The sequence below is a fragment of the Oreochromis niloticus genome, linkage group LG23, assembly GCF_001858045.2.
Source record: "Oreochromis niloticus isolate F11D_XX linkage group LG23, O_niloticus_UMD_NMBU, whole genome shotgun sequence".
Lineage (NCBI taxonomy): Eukaryota > Metazoa > Chordata > Actinopteri > Cichliformes > Cichlidae > Oreochromis > Oreochromis niloticus.
The window spans coordinates 4994419-5013645 of NC_031986.2; the positions used below are offsets into that span (position 1 = coordinate 4994419).

The following is a 19227-nucleotide window of genomic DNA, read 5'->3' on the forward strand; positions in this document are numbered from 1 at the left end:
ACGCCTCTCTCTGTCTCTCGCTAGCAAAGTTGACCCAGACAACAAAGTAAAGCTAGTTTTTGGCAACGAGCCCGACACGGAACCCGACGTATTAGCCAGAGGTCCCTTTACTACGGTTCGGAGCCGCGGACCTGTTTTATATACGCGCGGAATAGTTTTCTATACGAGATCGCTGCAAAAAGTGCAGCCTTACCTAATGTCCACCCTACTGTTACTCATTTTATATTAAGATTTAAAAATCTAGTTGGTGTTGGTATGGCGAGTAACCTTCAGTAATAGTAATAAATCACACAGCAATAGCACATTCATGTAGTTGTAAAAAGCATGATAATATATTATCAATATCCAATATCCAAAGTATTCCGTTACGTTACGTTACAAAATACATTTTGGGGCATGTATTCTGTAATCTGTAGTGGAATACATTTTAAAAGTAACCTTCCCAACACTGCCCCCAACTGGTCACGGCTGATGGCGGCCCTCCGTGAGCCTAGTTCTACTGGAGGTTTCTTCCTGTTAAAAGAGAGTTTTTTCCCCCATTACTGTACCCAAGTGCTTGGTTTTCTCTCTATTATTGTAGGGTACAATAAAAAGTGTAACATTGTTGTGATTTGACATTATATACATAAAGCTGAACTGAACATAATTGGCTGCTGCAGTCTGCAGGGCAAGATACTAATCCCAAGTTGCTCTCTAATGCATCTATCTAGAGTATGAATGTTCAACAGAAAGCATTTCATAGAGAAAGCAAAAAAAGGAAAAAACAGACTAAATCATTTTTATTGATGATGTAATTTATGACTGTCTTAGCAGAATGAATACAGAAGCCTAATGCAATCATTTTGTCTGCTACATTAAAGAGAAGTACATTCAAAATATTTGAGAACAACTTAATCATACAGCAAGAGAATGAACCAAAACACACTCAACAAATGACTTTTTCAGGAGGAAAAAAGACAGAAGGTTTTGGACTGGCCAAGTCAAAGACCAGATTGGCTTGGCTGTAATCAATATTCTGTTTAAAAGAGTTAATTAACTCTGAGATCAACAACTGACTTTTCAGTTCCAAAAAGGTGATCAGGGTTAGTTCAAGCAGATACATGAGTAAGGAAAGAAAGCCATCTCCATCAGAGACCAATACTAGGATTCACCATGGCAACAGGTAAGTAAAGAGCAAACCCTCCGTTTGAATCCAGTGGATCTAGGAATATGAACATGTGACAGTGCAGACCTCGATATTTATCTTAAATAGGAGGGCAGGACGGAGTAATTTTCATTAACTTGGACAACTCTGTCATGACCATAGAGAGAATGACAGTTTGATGAAATAGAAATGTACCCCACGTTAACCCACTTTTACTGAGTTACTGCTATCGGTAGTTACTGAACTAAAAAAATGCAGAATGGCTTTCCAAGTATTTAATGAATGTAATGTTTTATCACTAAAGTCAAATGTTAAATGAAAGGCCTCAGCTTTTATAGATTTTAAAAATTTCAGCATAATTTTGGGAGGACGAGCCGTTTTAAATAAAGAATCTCTGTTATCCTTTTCCATGTTGGATCCATCTTGCCATGCAAGTGGACTTGAATCAAATACAGTTCGCTGCACCATTACGCAGTCTATGATACTTTTGGGTGGTTGGTCCAGTGGTCGACCCACTGAGACTGATTTAGATGATTTTCAGTGGAAAGTATGCTGAGAGTCAGACTCTGAATTTCAGACACCGTACTTTTGGTAATGTTGACAGCATAATGACTGAATCTCAATCTGTGAGCAGGTTTCAACATAAAATGTTCAAAACACAGACTGTCTGCAGGCTACATTTAAACTCATTTCAAAATACATTTCATTCTATTTTTTATGTTCAATATGTTTAACATATTTTTTAATAAATCATAAAAAACTGACAGTCTTGCAATTATGATTAGTGTTATGATTTTAGTCATAATACTATGTACAACAAATGGCTTTTAATCAGCTGAGAAATACACGGGTATATCTTGATTTAAAAGCATATCAAATGTGTTTATGAAAAAAATCTGCACCGAATTAAACGGCTTGAGTGTTGGGTGAGTAATTAACTGCTAATATCTACAGTGAGATTAAGGATTATTAAAATTACTATGGGTCACCAGTGCTACCTCTCAGCCTCCTAAAGATGCACATGTGGTATAAATGTGAAAATCTTGGATGACTTCTTTCATAAGTTTTCACAAGTTTTTCAGAAAACGTGACCTCTGACCTTGACCGGAAGGTAGTAGACGCACCTATAGTTTCAATTTGAAAATCCTATCTCGCCTCATTCTTCAATTATCACATTCACAAAGTTGGGTGTGCACAATAGCTGCCCACCCACCCAACCTTACAGCTGAGGGGTAAAAAGGAAGATGGCATATAAGCAAAACAGCTAGTTAAACTTGGTGTATTTAGTGATCACCAACTCTCTGGCACCACCAACACTCTTCTTAATTTAAGAGTGTTGGTGGAGCCTGCCCCTGTTCAACTTGCCTTTTTTTATTGAACTGGACATGGCAGGAGTTCCTCATTAAAGATTTTATGACTAATGTGTTAAATAAATTATTAAAACTTTCTTATATCACACATGTTGACTGACGTAGTTAGGACGAGAAAGCTCATCTGTCATGAGGAAAAATGTTTCCACACTAAGCACTGCTCATAACTGTAATAGTTGATAACTCTAAGTGGAAGCAGAACCAGTGGCAGCTTGTCAAGGAGGTTTAGCTACAATGTGAATGTACAAACAATTGTAATGTAATAAACAATTATTAAACTGCTGGCCTCTCAACTTGATAAGCTTCAGGCATTATGTATGGGACAGGGATATACCCTTGAGAAATCCTAAAAAATTACAATGACTCCATTGTCAAGCTGCATTAATTCTGCCTCCAGAGACAATAGCGAATGCCAGCCACAAGATGGAACAAGAACAGATGTGTGAGAAGCTGTATGACACAGCTGCAGCTGGTTGTTTACACATGTACACTGTTTAAGATAAAAGGACAGAGATTGCTTTACTTTGGTATGTTTAAGTGCTCTCATCAGCACACCATATGTATTCACAGTTTACTTGAAGAGTAAACAAACCCATCAGATAGTCAGCTAAAGACAAGTAAATGTGTAATGGCTCATTCAGTGACATTCATTCCTGGAACCAGCAGTAATGAAATCACACCAGCACACATTTTTCACACAGTGGCCTTTAAAGCATACAGTTGCACAGTACATCTTCTAGTGAGCAAAATAACATTGTGTTGTAGATAATATACTGAGTATAAAAATCAGCAGTCAAACTCAAAGCACTGGGGAGCTGCACTTTCTGATTTGAGCTTTATTTGATGTGAGTGCTACTTCAGCAAGCCAGGGACAACAGCAGTGACAGAAAGAGGGAGATTATGCTTGCATCCCTGTATTCCCATGGTGTGTGTCTGTGTATGTGATACCGAAGGAAAATATGCAAATGACCATGCATGTCTTTCAGGGATTTGCTAAATTAGATTTTTGAGGACAATATTTTGTCCTTTGCTGCATGTACTGAAATTATGGTTGACACCTTCAGCGCAGTGAAATGAGATTAAGCAAGACAGACACAGGTTTGCATGCATGTGTATATGTTTCACACTGTTTTTACGTGTGTAGAGCTGAGAGTGTCGACGCCTGGCTAGGTACTGTCGAAAAAGCGCTGTGGGGGATATATTTGATTTGCAAATGAAAAAAACACACCCGCACATTTGCAAAGAGAAGGACACACACACACATTCAGACACAGGTGTGCTTGTTCTCCATGGGGATGATTTGCAACTGAATAGGCATGTTGCAGTGGCTGACTTCTAAGTTTTGACAAAATTCTTCCTGGGGAAAAACAAGCACGAGTACACCAAGGACATGCTGCTTACCAGTGTACCTCTTATCAATAGCAGCCTGTGAAAGCACTTGTATTTAGAGCGAGCGTGGTTCCATTAAAATTCAACCAAATGCTGTTTACACTAACTTTCCAGTCAATGCTTACTGTTCAAATTGTGTTCAAGGTTGGGTCTGGTTGCACTCAGATATCGGTGTGTAGTTGTGCATATGTGGCTATATGTGGAGACTAGATGTCAGTACCTCGGTCTAACCGGAGCTTAAATGTCACCTTGACTGTATCATTTCTCATATTTGAGGTATGTACGTAACCATGTGTTTTTTGTCTGTCTGTGTATGTGTGATAGGGTGTAATAACATTGCCATGCCAGCTGGTTTTGATGACCTGTAGAGTCACTCCTCCATCTTGCTGTTGAAAAAGCAAGGTGTTTCCTCTGATAGTCCTCTGTCTCTCTCTGTCACTCTGACCAGGAAGTCCCAGCCATCCACACCTCCCCAGCCAAAAGAGTAAGTAGTAGCCTCGCTCACATTGACCTGTCAACAGATCATGCCATGGACTCACCCCAGGATGCTAGTATTAGTGAGTATTTTCTTGTTTTTCATTTGCAAAGCTTTAAAGTTGCTGTTTGTTTGTTTTTTCAGAAAGCTCTGATGCAGTATGAGATTTGTTATAACTCATGATAGGAGGCCTAGCTCTGGAATTGCATCATGCTTACACTACTCTGTCATCCAAAGAACCGAGTCTGCAGGATGGTTAATGCAATGTTTTGTCCTATTTGTTCTATGAGATAAACATTTGGCAGAAAGCAGCTTTTGAAAACTAGATTGCTCATTTCCAGATAAGGCTGCCTCCTTGGCAGCTTTTTTAATGGGGAGCTTGGGGCTCGCTAGATATGGTGCTTTCTTTTCTGTGATAGCAGTAGTATGGCGGGTACTTGCACTTTGCCTTCCACCGATAGCAGTGAACACACACGTGGAGCTTGCAGTAAGATTTACAGTTGCTTGCAATAAGATTTAAGTGTTGCTGAAGTGTTAAAGTATTAAAATGAAACTGAGCAATTTAAAAATTCAAACACTGGATTACAGTAGAGTGTGGAATCTGTGACACTTTTATTTCACAAAGCTAAAATGCTCTGCATACAAGAAGTAAGCTGTATTCTGATGAGATTAAAATCAGTGGGAGTGATTGATCATTTTACTAAGTGTTCCTGTTGAAAATGTAAACTTTATCAAGTTACAGAATTTAATCGTGGGCAATATATAGCAGGACAGCGAATAAACCTGAAAAAAATCACCTTTCTTTCATGCACAAAAAAGTCTTATACAACTTGAGATGCTATAAACTCCAATACTCCAAAGTAATTCTGCTGATTATTGTAGTGTTACGTTACCCATAACCCATATAGTAACCCATAATAGAAAGCAGAAGCTGTGTATGCAAAGTGACATATAAAGATAAGCCAATAAAGTAAAGTAATCCAGTAAGATGTCTGAGGCTACATTACAAACAGGACTTGCTAATAGCTAAAGTAACTAAAGATTTCAAGGCAATGTAAAGAATTATATGTTCAAAATGAGCCAGAAAATCAAGAGCAGTACATCCCTGCAGCAGACGCTACTGTTCTAGCTGTAAAATAGTGCTCTTACAAGTGCTCCATACTAAATAAAAATTACTGACCAGGGCAGGTAATATTGAAACCCTCACAGCTCTCTCTCTAATGTACAGAAATGCGCAAAAATGATCCCAATAAGCATTTAACATGCTTAAGAGCAATCTTAAAGAAACACTGTGCATAGCTTATCATATGCACAGTCGTAGGTTAGCATGTTACCAATAAACTCAAAATTTAGCTAAGGCTAGTGGGAATTTTAAACTTTGCATGAAACCATAAACCAATTTTAAATTTTATCCATCCTAATAGCTCCTTGAAAAGCCTTCAGTTGATCCAGTGCACCATAAGACTATAACAAGAGTAGTAACCTTCTTTAAGTGTATATTCATCTTAGTTTTAGTTAGCTGTGTGGGTATGTTCATGGTTATATTTCTTGTTTCAGGTTATCCTACCACCCTGTGTTGTTGTTAAGTTTTTGTCTTTCTGTTCGGTGTTTTAATGTTCGATTTTGGAAGTTTCTTATCTTTTACTTTCTCTATCTTGTAATGACAGCTAGTGCAAACTGACACTATAAATGAGATTGTACTGAAATGAATTAAAAAAGAATCAGAATACTTTAATAATCCCTAAGGAAATTATGTGGGTTACAGTTTATCCAAGACAATAACAGTAACAGACTACAGTGCCGAACTCATTAAATAATACAGTATATTACAGGGTTTACAAAGTATAAGATGAGGCTGACTAGAGGAAGAGTGTTTTTTTCTTCATCTCAGAAAGGAAACTTAAATTTAAGTGCCTGAACCAAACCTACTGACAGTAGAGCCTGTAGTATTTTGACACATTTTTGTCAAATTCTCAAATGTGCAAAAATTCAAGATGCTTAAGGAAAAGCTGGGAAATCATCCAGTTTATTGGGTTTGGTCTTTTAGGGTCCACGGGTATTTGTTCCACTAGCCAGTAGTTAATCAAATACATTTGAGTTGGTGTATTCGAGAACAGTGGCTTGTTTATACAAGGATTAGTTCAAGAGTAATATTAAAATTAATTTGGAGTTGTGCTTCTGTCCATATGGCTGGACAAAATCTTATCATTTTCAGTGCTGGTTTTAGTCGCTGCCAACTTCCACGACAAATATCTGGCATAGCTTTATAAACATCTGCCTGCTTCTTCCACATAAAGTAGTGGTGAGAGTGAGGAGCAAGAAAGACAAGAAATTTTGCAAAAAACGTTTGCAGAAATACAGAGGTTATTATTCAGTTACTTGGCCATTTACGTTCTAAATGTAATCCAAAGTTGGTATGAATGCAAAGAGTGTAACCTAACTTATTATTTTCTTATGCAACTATATTATTGATCTGTATAAAAACTACTATTGTCGTTTTTTTTGTATTTTCAGTGCTTCAGTGTGTCACTGACACTGAAAAATTGTGTGCAGAAGCATGTAGAGGATACAAATCTACAATGACGGATGTGCAGACGGGCCTCAGTAGTATCAAGGTGTATGCAAACTCATACTTCTGAACTCAGTCTTGCATGCTGACACTCAGCATATTCAAGTAGGCAGGCTGAGAGCCTCTCCATCTCCACCTTAGATCAATGAGGCTTTCGTGTCGCCCTGCACGTCTCTAAATCTCGGCGCCATGTCTAAAATTGGGACTTGTTGACAATCCCCGACGTTGTCCTGACTGATCGACAGCTTTAGCCTTGGCTGACAAGTTGACGGTGAAAACAGTGACAGATCAAATGACTGACAGTAGCGGTGAAGGGTATTGGTACTGAAGCTGCTCCCTGCAAAGCCGCAAAGTTTAAATAAAGCACAGCAACAGCGTAAGTGTGCTTTAAACAGATGCAAAGCTCACCTCTATGTCCCCACACTGTTGCTGGTTCTAAACAAGCATGCCTGTTTACATGTTGCCTCTCATATTGCACGACCATGACACTGTGGCATACAGAGTAGTGCAAAATAAATAGGATTTAATTTTTTTATTGTTAAATTCTGCTATTTATTCTATTATTTCACAGTTTTGTACGTGTGCCTCTATATATGTGTATGTATGTATATATATAATACACACACACACACACACACACACACACATATACCCAAGAGAAATATCTCAAAATGCTGCCAGTTGGAGGTAGATTTGCCGGAAGACTGTTTTTGTTTTAATTCATCTCTCAGATTTGCCTGGCAAATGATGATGTCTTTATATCATCATCAGCAAAGATTTTCTTCCTGCCAGTTTCAGATTTGATCCCCTTAGTGGCTATTATGCATTGCAGATTAGAATCAAATGACGTTTGGCAATTGAATATTGAGGTTTAACTATATTGCGTATGGATGTGAGGTTGTTTCATGTTTATCAGTTTGATATACAGAGAAACGTATGTGATTTTTCTTTTTCATTGGCATTTAAATTAAACCATTTTTAGCTGTTTTATAAACAGTTGTAAATGGTTATGATCCACAGATGTTTAACAAGGATTACACTAATAAAACATGGCTCCTCTCATCACTCTTGGTGAATACGCTGCTTATCCGACATACTTTTGACCAGGACACTGAAGTTTGAATGTTTTCTCTGGTCATTGTCAACATATATATATCTATATATATATAGATATATATATACACACACACATATATATATACACACACACACACACACACACACACACACACACACATATATATATATATATATATATGTATATATATATATATATATATATATATGACTCAATGCCCCACAGCTGGAATGCCTAGAATTGTACAAGATCAACAGGACCCTAAGAGCCTTCATCAGGAACTCAATGGGAATGTGGCACACAACACTAGAGGCCAACTCCAAGCCCATAGCACAAGTCACCATCAAGTGCGGGATCTACCAAGGAGATGCTCTGTCCCCACTGCTGTTCTGCATAGGCCTGAACCCCCTCAGTGAGATAATTAACAAGACTGGCTACGGATACCGACTACGGAACGGAGCGGTTGTCAGCCACCTCCTGTACATGGATGACATCAAGCTGTATGCCAAGAGTGAACGAGACATCGATTCACTGATACACACTACCAGGCTATACAGCAATGACATTGGAATGTCATTCGGGCTGGAGAAGTGTAGTCGGATGGTAACAAAGAGAGGGAAGGTAGTCAGAACTGAGGGGATTGAACTACCAGAAGGCAACATTGCAGACATAGAGGACAGTTACAAGTACCTGGGGATCCCACAGGCGAATGGGAACCATGAAGAGGCCGCTAGGAAAGCTGCAACCACCAAGTACCTGCAGAGGGTCAGGCAAGTCCTGAGGAGTCAGCTGAACGGTAAGAACAAGATCCGGGCAATCAACACCTACGCCCTGCCCGTGATCAGGTACCCTGCTGGGGTAATAGGCTGGCCAAAGGAGGAGCTAGAAGCCACTGACATCAAGACAAGAAAGCTCCTTACCATGCATGGAGGGTTTCACCCCAAGTCCAGCACCCTGAGGTTGTACGCTAAGCGGAAGGAAGGGGGCCGGGGACTGGTGAGTGTCAGCACCACAGTCCAGGATGAGACAAGAAACATCCACGAATACATCACGAAGATGGCCCCAACTGACAGTGTGCTCAGTGAATACCTCAGGCAGCAGAAACCCAAGAAAGAGGAGGAAGGCGAGGAACCATCATGGAAGGACAGGCCCCTGCACGGTATGTACCACCGGCAGATAGAGGAGGTGGCTGATATCCAGAAATCCTACCAGTGGCTGGACAAAGCTGGACTGAAAGACAGCACAGAGGCACTAATCATGGCAGCACAAGAACAAGCTCTGAGTACAAGATCCATAGAGGCTGGGGTCTATCACACCAGGCAAGACCCCAGGTGCAGGCTGTGTAAAGATGCCCCAGAGACAATCCAGCACATAACAGCAGGGTGCAAGATGCTAGCAGGCAAGGCATACATGGAACGCCATAACCAAGTGGCCGGCATAGTGTACAGGAACATCTGTGCCGAGTATAACCTGGAAGTCCCAAGGTCAAAATGGGAGACGCCCCCAAGGGTGATGGAGAATGACCGAGCTAAGATCCTGTGGGACTTCCAGATACAGACGGACAAAATGGTGGTGGCTAACCAACCGGACATAGTGGTGGTAGACAAACAGAAGAAGACGGCTGTAGTGATCGATGTAGCGGTTCCGAATGACAGCAATATCAGGAAGAAGGAACACGAGAAGCTGGAGAAATACCAAGGGCTCAGAGAAGAGCTCGAGAGGATGTGGAGGGTGAAGGTAACTGTGGTCCCCGTGGTAATCGGAGCACTAGGTGCGGTGACTCCCAAGCTAGGCGAGTGGCTCCAGCAGATCCCGGGAACAACATCGGAGATCTCTGTCCAGAAGAGCGCAGTCCTGGGAACAGCTAAGATACTGCGCAGGACCCTCAAGCTCCCAGGCCTCTGGTAGAGGACCCGAGCTTGAAGGATAAACCGCCCGCAGGGGCGTGCTGGGTGTTTTTTTTTGTTATATATATATATATATATATGTTGACAATGACCAGAGAAAACATTCAAACTTCAGTGTCCTGGTCAAAAGTATGTCGGATAAGCAGCGTATTCACCAAGAGTGATGAGAGGAGCCATGTTTTATTAGTTAATACATATATGTATGTATTAACACTTACTTTGAGTTTTTGTATACTGCTATTATTTTGACAAGTATGGAGCTTCTGCTTTTTTAAATATTAAATTTATGGAATGTCTCATTTTGAAATGCCTCAATAAGCTATTGTTAATCCTTCCAACGCTTTCGAACACAATTAACATTATAAAAAGGTCTGGGGTTTTTTTAAATTTCTTTTTAAAGTGTGTAATTTTGGTGCCTATGATATCAAGTGAAAGCAAAGCAAGAATCAAAACTCTACATGTAAAGTCAAACAATATAGATTATAAATATATATTATAAATTATAAGGTAAATTCAGGCAGTTATGTTTCACAAACACAAAGAAAGTTAAAAGTAATCATATGAGAAATAGCCCAATGATTTAAAGACAGTGCTTGGCACCAAATTGCATATTGACAACGTAATCTAGCATATCCAACTATATGACATTATCATTAACATAGTTGTTATACTACAGTAAACAGATAGTAAAATCTCTGAATGTATCAATCAAAAAACAGGAGATGAAGTAAACATATTAAAGAAATGGTGGACGATTTACCTCATGGTTCAGTCCTGGAAGTTTAGTAACCTGCAATGTTAATTTTTTCCTGAAAATGATCAGTACTGCATTGGAACCACAACCTTCTTAAATTATGGTTCGAGTTTCAGAGGTTTACCGAAACCCAGCAACAATTTCATCATACCAAAAGAATTATGATCATAGATATCATTGATGGAAACACCAGTGCCTTCCTCCAGAAGGTGTCTCCATGGTATGACTTAATATCGATGCCTCTTACCTTACATGCAAAACTTCCTGATCCGTAATCTGAACTGATCCTATCTTGAGACCAGTGACTGGTGAGTGAGGATGGGGGAGGGGACAGGGAAAGTCCCTACAAGCATGGCCTGGAATGATCCAGAATAATATTATGGCAGCTTAAATTAACAAGTAATTAAATTTGATAAAAAAACTTAAGTACAAAATACTCTCAAGTTCATTTTTCATGTAGGTGTACATGTTCATCTAGACATGTCTTCAGTCTTTAACTGCAGTTAGTCAGGTTTCCAGATCTTGGTTAAAGGATGCTGTGTCCCTCAGGCTGCAGTTGAGGCTGAGTCCAAGGCTCTTTAGTGTTTTTTTTTTTAGTATCTGTATGCTACCCAGTGCAAAGCATAACTTGTGGGAGATTTTGGCTTTCTTCTGCACCAGAGGTCTGTAGTGTGATGGTTTGAATCTCATGCAGGCCCAGGTAATTCGCTTCTCAAGGCCCTTCAGACTCCACTTACATCCTTGGACAGATTGTCACCGTTAGGGTGGGTGGCAATCTGACATTCGACCTGGTAAGAGGTCCTCTACACTCAACCTCAACAGCCTTTACCAGCATGTTCATGGTGAGAGAGAAAAGGATTACAGAGAAGATACACCCCTTGACTATCCACTTCTCAAGCTTTTGCCATGCTGAGGTTGTTGTCCCAGCAGAGAAGCCATTATAATAGTTGACAATGAGGTTCTTGAAGTTTCCTGGGATTTAGTACCGACTAGCTTATGGGGTATGAACCACAGGCGTTTGGGACAAGCAGAGCACTATGTTGGACTGGTTCTGAGTGACTGTGGTGTTTATGGTCAATGTTAGGTTACATCGAGTGTAGCAGCTTTTTGTGGAAAAAGAAAAAAAATGGTTTAAAAACAGTTCAATAAGGAAACAGGATCAATTGGCTAGGTAATGAACTCTGATGATCTGTAAATAGAATTATTAGGAGTTTAGAACATCCTGACATTGTGTACCTCTTGAGTCACTGTTGATGAAGACAGCCCATATAAATCCAGATACAGTATATACACTTCACTGGCTTCATCAGTAAAGTTCTTTATTGGTAAATTACATGAATTAAATACATATTTCTCTTTCTTTCATTTAAAGCTCTTTTGGGTGTGGACACACTCTGGATTTTAGTTTGGGGATGTTTGCAGGCCATTTCATTTGGTATTCTACTCGAGTATGTTTATTTTCCACTTTAGGAACAGGAAATCCATGTGGGGTTGCAGTGGGATTATCAGCAGAGTGCAGCTTTCTCCGAAAGCCTAATAACGACACACTTTTTTCTTGTCAGTGTGTTGCCAAACAACACCTCTTGGGGTGGGCTCCTATAGAACACCTTATGTTTCATATATAACGTTAGGAAACATGAGGTCATGATCACAGGCAACAGTACCGACAGAAAAGGCATGGAATTGAGTACTGCAGCATAGTATTCTCTAAAATATTGTGATGGATATAGGTTTAAAAAGATTGAATGGATGGCCTCAGGCTGATCAGACCCAAACAGGAGGTCACTTATTTAAGAGAGGAGCTGTGCCAATCATTTAGGGCAACATATGTCCAAGAAAGAAGGGAAGGGGATAAGGAAAGAAAGGACAGAAAAAAGTGCCTCGATGGTGAGAGATTTCTTGTTCAGTCCTTTGGGCTTCTGCTCAGCAGGCACTGCACTGAATACCCTTACACTGCATTAGCCGTAGTGCCTTTCCATCCATTTAAGGTGCCTTCTTTAAAAAAAGGTTCAAAGTCTTGATGGTAGGCAGAGTGTTCGAGATGGGTTTTTAAAGGGGAAAAAGGTTTCACCTAGAAATGCTCTCATAATTCAACTCGGCACAGAGTTTTATTCCATTTAGCACATTGAAAACATTCAAGATTTGGCAGCATTTGCAAGCAACATTTAACTAAAGATCACCATTATATCTAAGACCTGTGTGACAGCAGGCTTCTAAACACAGTGAACTTAGTGTAGGACTAATTGTTAAAAAGAAAGAAAGAAAAGGAATGTGATGTATTTCCATGAAAATTTTATTCAGTATCATAAACCAGCGGTCCCCAACCTTTTTTGCACCACGGACCGGTTTATGTCCGACAATATTTTCACAGACTGGCCTTTAAGGTTTCGCGGATAAATACAACAAACTAAAACCAGTACCGGTACCAAAAAAAAAGAAGATTTATTCATAACACACGGGAAAGACCCAGGGAAACCGAGTTAACAATAAAAACTACAAATACCCTGAAAACCATAAATTTCACACCCAAGCGTCAACTCTCGCGGCCAAACGACTCACGGGGCCCGGGGGTTGGGGACCGCTGTCATAAACAACAAAGTATTAAGGTCAGTGTGGGACACAAACTTCCATGCAACAGCATCAGGTCAGACTAACGAGTAATATTACAAATTATCAGTTTCAAACTGAAGGCACTTGATCCTGTCTGAAAACCAGACAGTTTTTATTTCTCGCTCTTCTTTTAAGGCTCACTTTAAGGCAGTTTTCATGTGATTGGCTTCTCCTTACTTACATAAGGTGTGAATGACAGGTGGGTGGGACATCGGTGCCCACGGCTGACCTCATTAGGGTCAGCTGTGACATCTTGTGCCAAATGTAGAAATGCTGTTGGAAACCAAGCATTTAGAAGTCTGAATCCTACCTAATTTATAACTCTGGTTTTACAATGACAGGAAACAGCCCAGGACATAAATGCTGGTACTGCAATATCAATTTTTGCAGGTTTAAGTGCTATTGTGTGTATTGAGTTTTTGAACTTTAGAAAAAGCCAGACTTTGCTTTCAGCCTTTAAACTACACTTGACTAATCTATTCCCAGGACTGGTAGCAGAAGGTGCTCATTTTGATTGGTTAAACCACATCCCTTGTCCTTAGTTGTATGAATTGTGTTTATTAGGCAATATGTATAAAATATATCTTTCCTGTTTGTGCCAAGTCCTAAAATGCCATGATATTTAGCCTGCTAACAAGCAGTGATTCAAAATGCCAAGTGTCTCCCTGCTCTCTGCTGCGTAAATGTAGGACCTACCAAGAGTGAGTTTTTCATCTCATGGGGTGGGATGTCTGTCTCCATAAGTCTGCTGTGACATAAGGCTGAGAGCATGTTGAGTACCTTGATACTTGACTCTAAAAAAAGCCAGCCCACATCCACTTACCCCCTATCTGAAGTCCATCCTATTTTTTACGAAGGGGAACTTCTAAAATAAAATCAGCTGTCACTGGATGCCTGGGCCTCAGTGAGCTGGGGAACACACTGCTGGAGCTGGTCTCCAAGCCTCACTGTCTGTCTCTGACCAGGATTGACTTTCTGTGCTGGGTTAAGGCTGGGTAACAAAAATTGTTTAATTTTCTGGAAGTCCCAACGTCTCTTTCACTTCCATTGGATTCTATTGTTGTTTCACTTAAAAGCAGCATACAGAAGGTAAGTGATATATGAAGACTATCAGCATATCAAAGCTGGCTCTTATACCAACAAAAAAACACTGTCAGCACAGCAGCACAGCTCTTTGTAAGTGATTTTCCACCGGAGCATGAGTGGAAGGAGACAGATTGGAAATGGGAGATGGCATTTTAGCTGATAATGAAACAGTTTGATATAGCTGGGCTGCACAGACATGAGACATCTTTGGTGTGAAATCAAAAATAAGATGAAGTGGAGGGGCTCTTTTGTGTTCAGGTGATGGGAGCTTCACAAAGAATGAGATGAGATATTGGAGTATGTTTCTATAATTCCACTAGGATTTGTGCTTTGCCATAAAACATGCATGGGCCCTTCCTGTTTCCACCAGTCATAACCGGCAGCAGTCTCATCTAAACTATTCTAAAAGCATAACGAATTGGAGACAAAGTGCTTAGCATGGCATGAGGAAACACTCGAGGGTAATCCAGTCTCCTTGTAAAGAAGTTATTTTGATAGATTTGACAGCTTAATTATTCTGCCTGTTTTGCTTTTGTCGGTGAGGAGGAAATCGCCCTCCATGGCTGACATTTCAATTAGTGAAGCTCGTTTTGGCTCTCCTGTCGAGCCTCACCAGGCAAGAGCTCTGGTCAGTAACCACTGAACAGAAATTGTGTGGCTTAAAGCTTCTGTTGTGAGGAGAGGGCAGAGAAGGAGGTGACACCGTCGTGATTAGGGGCGGCGTTGGCCTGCCGCAGATCTATGGTCCCTGATTTCACTTTGAGCTATGAAGCCATGCCGTATTCTCTCACACCCTTAACCACCAAATTCACTCTCATGTTCCTTTTATTTCTCCTCTGACGCTTCCCTCACTAACACCCCCTCTCCCTTCACCTTTTCACTTCTAACTGGCCAATGGTTGCTTTAGAAGAGGCAGTGACAGAAGGTCACTGACCCTCAGCTCAGCTCAGTATTGTCACTGGGCCATGAATACTGCCAGTAGCTTGGCCTCTTCTATTGACTTTACTTTCTTCTCCTTCTAGTACCTCTGAGCTGGTTCCATCACTTGTGCTGCCGCTGTGGCATTGAGAAGATAAGACGCTAATAATCTAAAAGGAAGAAAACAATAGTCAGTGTAATGGATAAATATGCCTGGAAGCATCCATCAAAAAACAAATCACACAGGTTACAAGATTAAGCCTTTGAAAGACGCTTGTTCTGATATGAATACCACACTGTAAACAGAGATTTGGCCCTCATTATGCTGGGGCATCTTAAACAATGAGTCTGTGTTCGTAAGCTGATATTAATGCTAATTAAACATCTACTGGTGTCACTGTCAATTAGTGGCAGCATGAGGAGAGAGTTAAATGACTTTAGATGTTTGAAAAGATCTTTTAGGAAGTTTCTTTAATTTCTAGAATCTTCTTGAATTTTTCTTAGATGCGCATGTGCTCCCCGGCACTGACTCCTGCCCTTTAAATCTCATGTTACAGGGAAACACAACACTGCAGACAAATCTGGATTATAAAAGGACTGGGGGTATTTTTTTCTTTGGAGTCTGCTGACCTCACCTCCATGCTGCCATAGCTTTACATACAGCATACCCTTCTCAAAAGCCAGAGATCTAAAGCACTGTTGTCACTGCTCTCAGTCGTCAGAACCGTCATGTCTCTGCCTCTCTGACAACTCCAGACCATGACGTGAACATTTGTCTCTGGTGATAAATGAGGGCATTATCCTTGGGTTTCTGTCATCAGGCTGGCATCCAGTAACATTGCAGCCTCAGGTGTAGGATTTCCGACCCATATTTATGGGAGGTAGCAGGTTTATTTTCAGATGCTGCTGTTTGGGCAGCTTATTTCTCCCAGTGATGTGTTACTGGCTGCACTGACATGCCACACATAGCAGAAAGCTAAAATTGGTGGGATGAGGAGAGCATGCTTTTGTCACATGTCATCTGAATGAAAGCTTGGTCATGCCAGTATGTGGCACAGCGAAATTCACATGTGTTTGCAACCTGTTCTCATTTTGAACTTGTCACAAACAGTTAGGTGCCGGGTTTAGAATTTTGTTTCTGTACACCACCACAGTGGTTTTTATCAATCATTGTGGTGTTTAACAAAAATGTTGCATTAATTGTTTAAGAGTTATAGCCATTTCTATACATAGTCAACCACTTCCAGAGACTGATAAAAAATTGGAAAACTGGCAACTGACTTAAATGTAGTTTCATGGGCAGGTGAGAACTCTTCCCTTGTTATATCAAGATTCAAAATAGGCAGGTAAAAGGTCTGGAGCTTATTTCAAATGCTGAACTTACATTTGTTAGCTGTTCGAGTTATAGAAGTCAATATGAGGTCCAAAGAGCAAGTGAAGGAGGTCATTGCTAGGCTGAAAAACTAAAAGACACCAAAGACATCAATGAGAGATTCACTTCATTTCAATTCAATTCAATTCAATTCAGATTAATTCATTTTAATTGGGTTTTTTATGTAGCACCAAATCACAACAGCAGTTGGTTCAAGGCACTTTATATTCTAAGGTAAAAACCCTACAATAATAGAGAGACAAGCAGGCAAGAATAGGAAAGGGAAAATCCCCATTTAAAAGAGAGAAACCTCTGGCAGAAACTGGCTCAGGGGCAACCATCTGCTCTGACCGGTTGGGGGTAAGGGGAGGAAAACATGATAAAAGACACACTGTAGAAAAGAGCCAGAGATTAATAAAAATTAAGGATTAAATGCAAAGTAGTCTATAAAGATATTCAAGTTACATCAATTTAATTAAATTTTGTTTATATAGTGCCAAATCATAACTACAGTTGCCTACAATAATACAAAATAGTACAAAGAAAACAGAGAAAAAACAGAGAAAAATGTGACTGAAGAAGAAACACTCCATGCATCATGGGAATCCCCTAGCAGCCTAGACCTATTGCAGCATAACTAAGGGAAGACTTTCCTTTTTCATAAAGCATATAGTAAGGATCACTGATCCAACCCTTACTATATGCTTTATCAAAAGCATACAAGCCTACTATTAAAAGTAGAGATAGTGTCTGTCTCCCAAATCCAAATATGAACTTCAGTGACTTCCAGCTGTTGTAACCTGGTGTCATTAATGCTGATGTCAATTATAATTTTATGGAATTCTTGTTTACCTTTAGACAGCAGTTTTAAATTTCCCTTAATGTCGCCTGCTCTGGCCCTTGGAAGATAACTGACCTATTGTTGCTGGTGTCTCTAGCTTCACATGTCTGAAAGCAGAACTGCCAAAACAGTTAATCACATGAATGGGTTTGTGGTGTACCTGGGGATTCTGTTTAGGACTACACTTTGTCCTTACCATCACCCATGCCAGCTTGTCTTCCTGGCTCCTCGGGACAATCTGCCGGGGGAGAGCTAATGGTGGCTACACTGTCTTCGGCTACACTGACTACAGGGCCTGGCTAGCTGCTGTAAGGATTTTTCAAGGTTGCGAAGTGGGGTCTTCAATTCAGTGATCCTGGCCTCCAAAGATGGAAACAGGCTACATTTATTACAGGTATCATTATTACTAAAGGAAGCCGAGGAGTAACTGAACATCTGACACAATGAGCAAGAAAGTGCAGGAGGGACAGGTGAATAGGGCATGCTGCCAGTGGGTCAGCTAGGAGCTAAGCTAAGTTAGCAAATCCCTAAAGACACAGTGAGAGCATACTACTGTGAATATAATTAGTTTTAATTCTGAATTTAAAAGAGAGCCAATAAAATAAAGCTTGCTGCATTTTGAATCAACTGAAGGCTTTTTAAGGAGCTTTTTGTACATCCTGATAATGCTGAATTATAATTGTCCAGGACATAGGTAATAAATGCATGTACTATTTTTTATGCATCAGTCTAAGACAAGAATTTTTAAGTTGAAATATTGTGCCAATGCAAGAAAGCAGTCCTGTATATGCATTTAATATACACATTGAAGGACATATCCTGTTCAGAGATGACTCCACAATTCCTCACAGTGTTACTGGAGTCCAAGGTAATGCCATCTACTTAGATATCCTGTTTCTAAGACTTTTAGGACCAAGTATAACCTGTTGCAAATTATGACAAAAGGCATGCTGGAAAAATCAGAAACTTTCCCAAGTCTAAGAACTGGGATATTCTCTAATGGCCAAGTAGGTCACCTGGTGTCAGTACAAGAGAGTTTGCTTTTTAGGTATTAAATACAAAACTGAATACTCAGACCCAGTAATTTAGAATTGTCCTAGTTTGTCCGATCATTTACTAGCCTTTGAAAATTAGGGACTGTGTATAAAAATGCCTTCAGTTCAAAAATAGTTACAGCAATACTTATTGAACCATTTGAATTGTAATGTCTTTACACTGACTAAGATTTTTACATAGTCTTTCAATGTGCACTGTAATCTCACTGTAAGTGCCTCAGTATCTGTCAGATGTGTTCTGCTGGTGTCCTCACGAATGCTGAAACCATAATAGTTGTGGTTTTATGGTGGAAAAGCAAATGGTGGAAACGCTACAGTAATAGACTGAAAATCGCAAAGCATTCTGGGTAGTTGCCACCCTGGTCTTCTTCACGCAGAAGCAAAACAAAGACATATGCCAACAGGTAATAAGAAAGAAAACACAGTAATGTGTTACGGTTTGGAGGAGGACTCAAGCGCAGGACTCCGGTTCTGATGCTCACAAGAAGGGTTTATTTACAATGCACCAGGTGTATATACAAGAATGTGCGGGGGGGTGCTATATACAGCTGAGTGAGGGGAGAAGGGGTCTCCAGGGAAGTCCAGGGGAAAGCACGCGTTCTTCAGAATATCCACTCACACGATCACAGGCTCACACTCCGACACTGCCACACGGGAAT

General features: G+C 40.2%; 1 protein-coding gene across 2 annotated transcripts in view; it reads left to right on the plus strand.

Moving 5' to 3' along the window:
• xirp2a (xin actin binding repeat containing 2a) overlaps positions 1-19227 on the plus strand; it is a 68769-nt gene that overhangs the window by 24754 nt on the left and 24788 nt on the right. Inside the window, exon 2 of one of the 2 annotated variants that reach the window (XM_013268884.3) lies at positions 4352-4460. In XM_013268884.3, the coding sequence (XP_013124338.1) occupies positions 4352-4460 (109 nt within the window). Of the gene's footprint in view, positions 1-4351; positions 4461-13913; positions 14386-19227 lie in introns of those variants that run through there. The other variant, XM_019352044.2, reaches the window with a different exon arrangement.